The sequence below is a fragment of the Pleurodeles waltl genome, chromosome 9 (genome assembly GCF_031143425.1).
Source record: "Pleurodeles waltl isolate 20211129_DDA chromosome 9, aPleWal1.hap1.20221129, whole genome shotgun sequence".
NCBI classification, from domain to species: domain Eukaryota; kingdom Metazoa; phylum Chordata; class Amphibia; order Caudata; family Salamandridae; genus Pleurodeles; species Pleurodeles waltl.
Window position 1 is genome coordinate 421,269,561 of NC_090448.1, and position 12,784 is coordinate 421,282,344.

At 45.6% G+C, this 12,784-nt stretch overlaps 1 protein-coding gene across 1 annotated transcript in view; it reads left to right on the plus strand.

Moving 5' to 3' along the window:
• Positions 1–12,141, plus strand: part of BLVRB (biliverdin reductase B) — a 55,942-nt gene extending 43,801 nt beyond the window's left edge. Inside the window, exon 5 of the mRNA XM_069207219.1 lies at positions 11,787–12,141. Coding sequence (XP_069063320.1) covers positions 11,787–11,938 — 152 coding nt within the window. The 3' untranslated portion in view covers positions 11,939–12,141. The remainder of the gene's footprint in view (positions 1–11,786) is intronic.
• Positions 12,142–12,784: the final 643 nt, after the last annotated feature.

Consider the following 12,784-nt stretch of genomic DNA (forward strand, 5'->3'; position numbering starts at 1 on the left):
CCATCCAACCTCAGTATATAGACTCTTTGATCTTGGGGTGAAAAGGAAAAGCCACTGCAGCTGGTTTGGCATATTGATGGAAGAGTCCAGACCCTCCCACCTCCCTCATCCTTGTCAAATGAGGGAGGCTCTAAACCCAAATTGTCCTGGATATGCAACAGGATAGCTCCCAATTATTCCCTGGAAATAAATTTCCCTACAGAGGTACTGGGTTTATCCGCCGTCAACTTCTCCTGGGCCTCACGAGGGCCGGTACAAATATAATTCTCCCCCCTCCTCTTCAGAAAAGGGAGAAGGAGAATGCCTTTGCTTCTCACACCTCTTTCCCTCCATGTCGAAACAGAATACACTAAAAACAGCCCTTAAAATAAGACCTGTAAGTGACCCCAGTTCAAATGGAAAGTCACACACAAACCCTCCAATAGACCAACAGAACAGAAAAGGGAATCAATCCATAAACCCATAGCACTGCTACAGAATAATAAGAATGGCCTAATTACCTGGAATTCTGCCCTAGTAGCTTGGGTAAGCACTGCTCAATCTCTTCCCTAGAGAGACATTGCTCTCTCCACTAGGAAACCAAAGAATAGCTGACTCGAAGAAACACTTTCACTTGATACAGAGTGCAGGCACTGCTCCAAACCACTTGGGAGATCTTTGCTCACTCTGCAGCGCCTGTGCAAAGAACAGCATTTTCCCCCAGGACCCTGCCCATGTAGAGTCTTCCTTGGCGAGAGATCCCAGTGTTGCACCCACCGTGGGAGAAGACAGAAAGAAACAGGCAGTATGGGGGGCTTTTTATGCTGGGGAAAAGTATCGAGAAAGGTGTGGGGGCCTCTTATTGTCAAGAATAAAAGTGAGAGGGACAGGGGTAATGGAGAAAGCAGCAAGTAAGAAGTGAAATGTGCATAAGCATGGGAATGCTGCGTACTAGAGCAGTTGACTGCTGCAGGTATGTTTTTTTGTTCAGGTCATAAAAATCAGAATGGGCATGCTGTCAGTAACTCCTCTGTTCGATGACATGTGGCTGTAGAAATTTTTGCTCTGCATACTCCTGCCATCTAGTGTTGGGTCCGAAGTTATGCAAGTTGTTTTTCTTCAAAGAAGTATTTTGAGTCACAAGGTCGAGTGACTCCTCCTCTCAGTGATGTTGCGCATGGGCATGGACACAATTGTTAGATTGTTTTCTCTCTTCCGTCTGGTTTGGACGTGTATGCCTCTGCTCCATTTCTTCAACTCCATTCAGTCCAGTTCTTCAATCTTCTTACTGTCTTCCACAGTATTGTTTTGATTGTGCTTTTCCCACTATTGCGCTACTCTAGACTTTCGTTGATTCGGGCTCTGACCGACTGTCCTTGGAGAGGGGGGAATCCAGCACCCATCTTGGGCCTACCTTCCCATGTGTCTTCGGCACCAGCGAGGATGTGTTCCTAATGGAATGCACACCCTTTCGATTTTGCCCGTGTTGCCATGCGAAATACCCGCACACTGACCAACATCTCATGTGCAACCTCTGCCTTTCCCCGGACCATAGAGAAGCTGACTGCGACGGCTGCAAATCACTCCGGTCCAAGAAGACACTTCAGGACTGGAGGGCTCGACAACTGGCAATGTCTCACAAGGTCTCAGATGACACTCTGGATATTTTCGGAGAGGAGCATGCCCAGGTGGAGCCGACCGCAGAAGAGGCCTTCTCTCTCCAAGACAGCTCTGTCTCGAACTTCGAGCTTAGTTTCGAAATGCAGCACCTACCACCTACCCAGCATGTGAGTACTGTGGCCCCTGCTCCTCCACCCAAGCTCACCACAAAATCCCCACTGCTACTAGGGGTCGCCGGACCACCACTGCCTCACTTCCATAGTCAGTTCCACAAAACGGTCTTGGCCACCTGCCTTCGGTCTCAGAGACAAAAAGTGCCACGAAAGCTAAGCCCTTTGCACCGACCTTGATCACATCGGACCAACAGCATGTTCTGGCACTGAACCGACCCTCAATATCGAGCCGGCAACCACCTCCTTCCACCTCGGTGCCGACGAAGCTTCACCCGTCCAAGTCCAAGCCTTCGCTACCTAAAGCCTCGGAGCCGAAGGACTCCAGCCTGTCTTCGGCCTATCCTTCCCCTGTTGAGTCGATCCTTGAGAAGGTGGACACCAGACAGAGAAAACACAACATTCAGAGGGGACTGGCCACATTATTGCAACTCCTTCCTCTCCTACACCTCCAAAGAGGAAGCTGAAGCTTGAGGAGGCCTTGGACGTACCTATCTCTCCAAAACAAAAAAAGACAAAAGGCAAGGCCACCAGCCCTGCCCATCACACTTTTCCTCCTCATCCACCACCATCACATCCGCCTCATTCCTCTCCTCACACTCCACCACCACCATCCCCTATACATGCCCCACTCAATGATACTTCTCAAGGTTCTGCCAGTGGGGGGCTACAGGGGACCATTAGGTGACACTGACCCATGGGGGACATATGACACGGATCCCCCTACTAATGATCTGGACCTCTATCCAGCTCATCCCACCCCTTCTGAAGATACCACCTCACACCAGCAAGTTATCTCCAGAATGGCAGAGTTCCATAACATTGACCTCCATAAGGTACCCCCAGAGCAGGAATTCCTATTTGACATGATTTCTTCCACCTACAGGGACACCCAATTTCTCCCCATGCTTCCTGGCATGATGAAACATGCTGAGGAGATCTTCAAGGAGCCAGTCAGTGCCATGGTTATTACCTCCGGGTGGATAAGATATACAAGACAGTTTCTTCAGATCCTCTCTTTATTAGGAGTTCCACCTGACTCTGTTGTTGCCACCACTCCCTGCAAATGAGCAAACAGTCAGGCCACTGGGTACTCTCCTCCCCCTGAAAAGGAGAGTAAGCGCATCAATGCTGCTGGGCGGAGGGTGGCAGCACAGGCCTCAAACCATTGGTGCATTGCCAATTCGCAGGCACTCTTGGCCTGCTATGATAGGGCCCACTGGGATGAGATGGGGAACTGTTGCAGTACCTTTCAGAAGAACACCGCAAGAGATGGCAGCAGTGTCACTGAAGGGCAGATTATCATCAATAACTCCCTCCAGGGCACCCAGCGCAGCAGATACAGCGGCCAGGGGAATTAGCACCTGCATCCTGCACACATGGTTACGGTGTTCTGGTTTCAAACCAGAGGTCCAGCAGGCAGTTTTAAATATGCCTTTTGATAAGGAGTACCTGTTGGGACCACGGGTAGATTCAACACTGGATAAAATGAAACGAGACACCAATATAGCGAAGGCATTGGGATCATTTAGAAACTTCCACTCCTATGAGCTCCTTTCATTGCCCAGGCTACAGAGGAACATACCAGTCTTCCTCCACGTACGCATCCACATCACAGGAGAAGTAACCCCAGTTAGCCTTCACCAGGGGTTATTTCAGAGGTTCCTTTAGAGGTGCAAACAACAAGGATAGGGGAAAGAGCACTGCAGCATGCGGACCAGTATCAACTGCAAAGCAGTGGCTACCTACTCCTCCTCCCCGACTACACAACACCTGTCGGGGGAAGACTCCAGCACTTCCATCCAGTCTGAAATACCGTCACCACAGACAAATGGGTACTGGCCATTATCCAACGTTGCTATTGTCTGGAGTTCATTACCATGCCCTGTAACATTCCCCCTCGCACCCCCAGACTATCACAGTAACACCAGTCACATCTCAAGCAAGAGGTCCAAGCCCTTCTCCTCAAGGGGGCCATAGAACCTGTTCCTCTGCAACACCAAGGCTCAGGAGTATATTCCCTCTACTTCCTGATCCCCCAAAAAGACAGGTCTCTGAGACCAATATTAGATTTCAGACCTCTAAACAAGCACATCCAATCCGAACACTCCCATATGGTCACTGTACAGGATGTCATCCCACTTCTACAACAGGGCAATTTTATGACTAAACTAGACCTCAAAGACAATATTTCCACATACCAATACACCCTGCTTACCGCAAATACCTAAGATTTGTCATAGCAGGCAAACATTATCAATTCAAAGTCCTTCCATTCAGGGTGACTACCGCACCCAGAGTGTTCACAAAATTCCTGGCGGTGGTCGCAGCGCATCTGCAAAAACAGAGCGTCCACATATTCCCCTGCCTGAAGCCAGCACTCATTACCAGTGCCAACTACACACTCAAATGGCAATAGATCTGCACAGCTTAGGCTCCATCACCAACATACCCAACTCTCACTTACAACCTCTACAGGTCCAACCATAGTTGGGAGAAATCCAAAAAACAGAGCTAGGGTTATCTTACCCCAATCCTGCTCGAATTCAGAATTTCCAAGCAAATCTGCCCCGGTTCCAATCAAACCAAACACTCACAGTAAGAACAGTTATGCACCTGTTAGGACTGATAGCATCTTGCATTACCATAGTTCTTCATTCATGACTGCACATTCCTCCTCTGCAAAAATGTCTAGCTTGCCAGTGGTCTCAGTCACAGCGTCACCTGGAAGTTCTAGTGTTGATAGACCGCCATACTCACCATTCTCTGCAATTATGGAACACCAGCAACCTGTTAAAGGGGTGGCCTTTTTTGGATCGGGTTCCTCACATCACATTCACCACAGGTGCATCACAGATGTATTGGGGTGCTCACCTACAAGACCTGACAGTTCAAAGTCTTTGGGATGTCAGACATCAATCTCTACACATCAGCTACCCGGAGCTTCAGGCAGTATACCTGGCACTGAAAGCTTTCTTTCCTCACCTCGCACAATGTTGTCGTAGTCCAGACTGACGATATGGCAGCCATGTATCATTTATAAAAACAGAGGGGGACACGGTTTTTAAAACTATCATATCTGTCTCAGACCATATGGAAGTAGGCTCTTCACCACAATATTCACCTGTTGGCGGAATTTCTTCCAGGAACGGATGACGATTTTGCAGACCTGCTCGGCAGTTTGAAGCAAAGAGTCCTCGATTGGAACTCTACCTACAAGTATTCCATTCACACTTCCGAAACGGGGGATTCCCTCAGATAGACCCTTTACCAACACCAGAAAACGCAAAATGCCCAAACTTAACCTCCAAGTATCCACACTCACTATCCAAGGGCAATGCATTATGGATAAATTGGTCAGGGATATCTGCCTACACTTTTCCGATTCTCCCTTTCATTCCATTTCTGGTCTGGAAGCTCAGGCAGACGTCTCCCTGGTTCACAACACTTCTAGATCTCTCAGTAGTCCCTCACGAGAGGCTCCCCAACAGGCCGGACCTTCTCACTTAGAATCAGGGGCAAATCAGACACCCAGACCCCAAGACACTCAACCTTGCAATTTGGCTCCTGAGGTCATAGCATTTAGCTACCTTGGATTGTCACAAGAATGTATGCACATTCTCAAGGAAGCATGAAGACCTTCCATTAGAGCATGTAATGCAGCAAAATGGAAACTTTATTTGCTACTGCCAGCCCAAGCAAATTGATCCTGTCAAAGCCACGGTGCAGAACATTATCTGCTACCTGTTTCATTTGCAGAAAGCAATTTAGCTCACACTTCCATTCACTTACACCTAGCTGCAGTAGCTGCTTAACTTCAAAATAGACAGCATATATCATTGTTCACAATTCCAATATTAAAGCTTTCATGGAAAGACTCAAGTGAGTTATTCTGCCTTGGTTCCTCCAGCACCCTCCTTAACATTGTTCTTACTAGACTCATGGGTCCCCCATTTAAGCCTCTTCACTCATGCCCACTTCAATTTCTATCATGGAAGGTGGCATTCTTGGTCACCATTACCTCACTTAGGAGTTATTGAGCTCCAGACTTCAACCTTAGAAGAACCTTTTTTCCAAATACATAGAGACAAAGTGGTTCTTCGTATTAATCCTAAATTCCTACCCAAGGTAGTTTCACCTCAATCAATCCATTGAGCTCACATTTTTTTCTGCACTAGAATTCTGTTGCAAAAAGAGTTCTTCATAACTTACATGTCAAAAGAGCGCTCACATTCTACATAGATAGAACTAAAAGTTTTAGAAAAACAAAACAACCCTTTTTAGCCTTTTCTTCTCCTCACAAAGGTAACACTATATCCAAATCAAGCATAGCCAGGTGAATAATCAAGTGTATACAGACATGCTACATTGTGGCCAAAAGACATTTGTCTGTTCCTCCCAGAGCTCATTCCACTAGTTAAAAAAGGAACCACTATGGCCTTTCTTGAAAACATTCTTATAGCTGACATTTGTAAGGCAGCTACATGGTCTACACCACACACCTCCATTAAGCACTATTGTTTGGATGTCTTTTTTGCTTTTCACTAATGATCAAGCTGACAAAAATCTCTGGAATGCACTTCTTAGTCCAAAGAAGACATTTATTATTTCACTACGCAAGGTTCCTAAAAGGAGATTAGCATGTTGAAAGCACACGTTTAAAAATAACCACAACAATTAAATGAAAACATACATTCTCCACTGCAATATACACAGCAAATATATGTATCTATATTATAATGCAAAGCAAATAATTAATAAAAATGCATCACCTTAGGGCCTGTCAGGCGCTTCATCTTTCTCCTGCCAGCAAGCCGATGACCCCGTTCGACTGCGAAAAAGAAAGAGAGATCGCTACCCTCACGGGAAATCTATATCAGGCATCCGACAACTGAATCCTGACTGAGGTCTCTGAATCTCTCACTGACGCACTAGGTCTCTTTTATATCTTAAAAAAACAAAGAAGGAGCTTTATGGAAACCCCCCCCCCCCCTGTTGAGCAAGAAGTATTCAAACATGCTGGCTAGTTTAGGTATGCTTTGAAAATAACACGTTGGGGTTTGGCCACAATCCCAATATGTCAAGTCAAAGTAAGGCCGTTCCCTGCTGTCTGAGTACCCACCAATAGCCCTTGGTGAGAAAAAGCACGAAAACAGACAGACAACGTGGAAAATCACTGGCAGCCTTTAACATGGCAGTGTCTAATGCTACGATAAAGTCAACAGCAGAATGAAGCTAGGGCTAAACTGAATACAAAGTGCAATCTGTTACTGATGATCACTGGACAGCTAGGCCAGGTGCAAAGTGGTGCAACACAAAGTCAGTGGTCAAAACGCACATTTCACTACAATGTCTTAGCCCGACAATAAGCCAGTGTAAGTCAGGCAGTGCTATGTACCATTTTTCAGACTACTGCAAATCTCACAGGCTAGCCACCGCTTTTAAGAGGGGACTGCTTTACAGTCTATGCAGAGCATGTGCATCTACAGCCACACATGCCATCAAACTGATTGTTACTTACCCTGTAAGCATCTGTTCGTGCATGTAGTGCTGTAGATTCACATGCGCCCTCCCTCCTCCACGGACGCCTGTGGCTGTTACAGTTATACTTTATACATTTTCTGTTAGCATGGACATCTCTTTCCTTACACAACTTGCACACCTCTGGTCGCAACACTGGATAGCAAGAGTATGCAAAGCATGTGGATCTACAGCACTACATGCCACGAACAGATGCTTACAGGGTAAGTAGCATAATCCTTTCTCTTTTCCCAATTAATATAAAAAACTGGTGGAGGGGGAGGGAGTTATTACCCCTTTCGTTGAAAGAATCAGTGATACATAAGGAAGAGTTTCAACAATCCAGCAGTTTTCAGGCCAGTTTTTAATATCCCATTTGGTATCTGTTTCAGAGTTTTTCCTTTTGTGGAGACTGCGAGTGATAAGTGAATGTGTTTTTTTTTTTTGGGGAGGGGGGGATCAGTACAGAAGTGGTACCAGCAGAATAATAAAAGCGAACACTTGACTGGGGGTGTCCTTTTTTAGCCCTCTCATAGTCCCAAAGACTGTATTCCCCCACAAGTGAGGTGTGGGCAGGTTTCAACTGTATGCAGACTACGAGAACATGGGCCTTAGAGTGGTCTTCCCTATTTGAGGAGCCTCTGTTTAGTCTTGAGATGGTAGAAGAAATTCCTACAGTGATGTAGTTTAAAGACAGGTTCTGCTTTAAAAGATTTGTTTTCTTATTGTATCCTATAGTGTCCTGTAGATTTTAGTAGTAAAACACGGGGAGAGTAGTGAATCCAGCACTGTCATGGTTCTGCAACAAGGACTTGTAAGTAATTTTTGGTATGCCAGCATAATATTCTGTAATTTAGGGAACTTTGCAATACACTTGTTATTAAAATTTCCCCAAATTATGATGTTACACCACATGACTTCATTATGCAAAGGAGCTCTGGACCAAAAGAAACAACCAGAAAGCGAGCAGATGTTGTATACAGCACTTTTTGCAGTATTTTGCACCATTGTTTTTTTTACATGGAATGCATTATTACACCATCTAAAATACAGTGCTAAATGCTATTTTTCCCTTCGTGCAACTTCATATATATTTTGTGTTTTTTTTTGTTTTTGTTTAATCAGGCAAAAGCCAATTTAGCACACCTGTACTCATAAGGTTTGTGGGCTTAAGAGGAACATATTATTTTTCATAGTATGGGCATTAAACGCATGGAATGACTTTCAAATGCGAGTAGTGGTAGCAAAATCCACTGGTTTAATTATTGTGAATTATTTTAGCTGGTCGAATCTACTTTGTATTAAGTGTTTGCCTTGAAAAGGAGTAATTTCAGAAACCAACAAACTCTGAATCAGGCTGTGGAATCTCACTTCCCTTTGGGTTTTTTTGGGTTGAGCCTGCGCTAGGGCATGCGTCTCGCTTCTGAGGCTCTGTTGTTATTAACTAAAAAGGGCTTAGAGCCAGCCCGGCCGTTGTTTACCATTTGTTGGCTTGCGTGGCACTTTTTTTTAAAGCTTCACTGCTGGCCAAGCATCATTTCCATTCCAGTCTGTGGAGCAGGGACCAAGCAATGATTGATTCAGCTTTATCAGTGCCCATCTGCTGCTCCTGACCTGATTGAGGTACTTCTCTTTAACTTCCAGGGCCCTGCAAACAAATGATGTGTGACTGTCATTAACATGCTTAGCAGGACAAACTAAATTAAGTTTTATTTTCTATAGCTAACTCTTTTCTCATATTTTGCCAAATCTTCTTTTCTCACTTTGCTCTCATGTTTTTGCTCCTGGGCGCTGTTCTCAAAAGATGACCATTGTTCTTAATATTACAAAGCCATGTTTCTTTCATATGTGTAATTTCTGAAATTATGCTTTAACGCATAATCGTGCAGTACACCCCAATCGAAAGCAAACTGAACCACTCCAATCCAGGCCAGTCCACCCCACTCAATCCAGTTGACCCCAGACCAATCCAATCCTTCCCACTTCAATCAAAAACGCTCACCACAATCCACCCCAATCCGCCACACTCCAATCCTTCCAACCCACCCCACTACAATCTGCCCCACACCAATCCAGAACAATCTGCCCCACTCCAATCCAGAACAATCTGCCCCACTCCAATCCAAAACAATCTGTCCTACTCCAGTCCAAAACAATCTGGCCCACTCCATTCCCAAGCAATCTGGCCCACTCCAATCCAAAACATTCTACCCCACTCCAATCCAAAACAATCTTCCTCTCTCCAATCCATCCCACTCTGCCCCAATCTGACCCTCTCCAATCCACCCCAGTCCAATCCACCCTACTCCATCCCATTTCACCCCACTCCAATTCACCACAATCCACCTCCCTCTAATCCACCCAACACCAATCCAGTACAGACCAATCAAATCTACACCAGTCCAATCCACCCCACCCAAACCCCTCCAATCCAGTCCAAACAAATCCTCCCACTCAAATCCATTTCATCCCGTTCCAGTACAATCCACCCCACTCCATTCCAATCCACTGCAACCCAATCCACTCACCCACTCCATTCCAATCCACCCCACTCCGTTTCACCTTAATCTACTCACTCCAGTCCATTCCACCCCAATTCAATACACCCATATCCAGTCCACCCCACTACAGTGCACCCCATTGCTGTTCAGCCCCCATAAAAACGCACCCCAATCCAATCTTCTCCACCATGACCCACCCCACCCTAATCCAATCCAATGCACCACACTGCAATCCCATTCACTCCAATCTACCCCACTCCAATTCACTCCACTCTAGTCCACTCTACTCCATCTAATCCAGCCCATGTAATCCACCCAACCCATATAATCCACCGCACTCCCATCTAATGCACCACACTCCAATCAAATTTACCCCACTCCAATCCACCACACTCCAATCTAATTCACCCCACTCCAATCCAATCTACCGCAGTTTAATGCATTTCACCCCAGTCCAGTCCACCCCACTCAAACTGTCCCAATCTAATCCACCCCACTTGACCACACTCCAATCTAATCCACCCTACTCTAGTCCACCTCTCCCCATTTCAATCCACCTCACTCCAATCCACCCCATCCACTCCACCCCATTCAAGAATACCCCAGTCCACTCAATCCAGTCTGCTCCTGTCCACCCCTTTCTACCCTAATCTGTTTAACCCCAGCCCTATTCAGTCCAGACCAGTCCAGTCTATCCAGCCAACCCCATTCTAATCCACCCCACTCTAGTCCACCCCACTCTCGCCCAGTGAATCCAAACCACAATAGTCCAATCCACACCACTCTAGTTCAGTCCACCCCACTCTAGTCCACTGAATCCAGTCCACCCCACTCCAGTTCAGTCTAATCCACTCCACTCCAATTCATCACACTCTAAACCACCCCATTCCAATCTAGTCCACCCCACCCCAACACAATCCATCCCACCCCATTACAGTCCACCGGACCCCAATACAAACCACCCAAGTCCTATCACTCCAATTTAATCGACCCACCCCAGTCCAGTCTAATCCACCCCATTCAGTCCTCCCACTCCAGTCCCCACCCCACTCTATTAAATCCACCCCACTCTACCCTTGTCCATTCCACAGCACTCTACTCCAGTCCAATTCATCAGACTACCTCAATCTACTCCAACCCACTCCATCTGATTCCACCCCACTCCACTCTACGACACTGCACTTTACGACACTCTTTGCCACTGAAACTTTGAACTCTACTCAACTCTACAACACCGTTCTCCCCCTACTCCACTCTGATGCTCTACTCCAACAAATCCACTATTCCCCCCCCCCCCTCCACACCACAAACTTTTAGCCATGCTGAACAACAACCACACTGGTGTACAACATGGTAAAAACACACTGCCAAGCCAACAGCTCTTGTATAGGCAAGACCTGTTGGCTTTGCCAGTGCTTGTTTTAACATGTCGGATTGCAGGAAACAGTGCAGTTTAAATGCCCAGAGGTGGATTAGATTATGGGACGTTGCCTTACTAGAGAAAAAATAGACAAGTGAATTAGTAATACTTACATCTAGTGGCCTGTCCGAGTATACAATTGGCTGTAGCCTGTAAAAAAACGTGTAGCCTGTAAATAACTTTGTACCTGATTTAAATATGAGTTATTGAAGTACACAAGAGAAGCCAGTAGGAAAGGAGAGAAGCTTTTCATGTAGTGGCTCCTGATGGGCAGCAATGTCATAGCATTCGCTGAGCCTTCCAAATAAGGTCTGCTACTTGCATGCCCCATCTCAGAAATCTCAGTAGGACCTGCTGCTGTTTTAGAATAGGTAAAGATGTAGAGAGAGTTGTAGACATAGAGAGCCTGTAGAATAGGTTTCCTATAAATCCACAGAATCCAAATACAGCTGGTAGTGTGCAGGCAGAGAGGAGAAAAACAAGATAGATTGGATTTATTTGCAAAAATACATTTCAAAACTAATTCAAAGGAAATCTGGAAAAGTCTGTAACCTTTGTTTTTGTATGTTTCTCCAGGCGACAAGCCGCTCACAGGAGAATACAATATTTCGATTGATTCCCGGGGTGGAAATGTCATCTCCAAGCATGACCTAGCTCACTTCTTCCTCAAGTGCCTGACCACATCGGAGTATGATGGGAAGCAAGTCACACTCTCCAGAGATTATTGAAATGTCGGATATAGCAGCAACATTTCCAATCCAGACTAAGGGACCAGCAGCGGTTGTTTCTCACGACTCCATTCTTCATCATGGTCCAGCCTTTACAGACTTGGTCTTTAGACATAGGGTTGTTATTGTTCTTTTCTCTTTTACCTACCATGCAGCAAGCAATTGCGCTTATAAATAAATAAAAAATTCTCCCAAACTTTCAAGCTGTGTTCTGATACCTCAAACTGCTCAGCTTCTCTTGCCAATTTATAGATCTAACTGAAAAATTGAGCAAATGGTGTCCTTGCCTCTACTGTGTATGCACCAGTCTGGAATGTGTGTTCAAATATTTTTAGAATTACTACCGGCTTTAGCAACTTGAGTCATTTACTGGATTAAAAACAGCAGACTTCCATTCCTTGGTGGCTGTAACGAGGAAAGTAATTGGGAAAACGTGAGTTTTTAACATATTGGTATTGCGTTTCTGTAGGATTTGTTCTTCAGACACTTGCCTCTTGATTTCAGAAATCATGGTCGAGATGCTTGTGACCTGGACAACGGGCAAGTTCTAGCTAGCTGAAGTGAGGTGCAAGCTGGACCATAACTGAAGACTGCAGAGTCTGCTGTTGAGAATATGCATCTCAGTCTCACAGGCCATTGTTTAGTGTAATCAAAATGTAATTCTTCATTTTTTCTGCACTCAAGTCATATTGAACTGTTGTGTGTAGCATTTATCTTTATTTTCTTTGCTGGCTCATCACAGTTCACAGTTCAGAACATGGTCGACAGCATAACAGATAACCAGAGTGGTACTCATTCGGAGATATGCATTTCACACTGACTCGCACTTCCTCAAGCCATTTCATG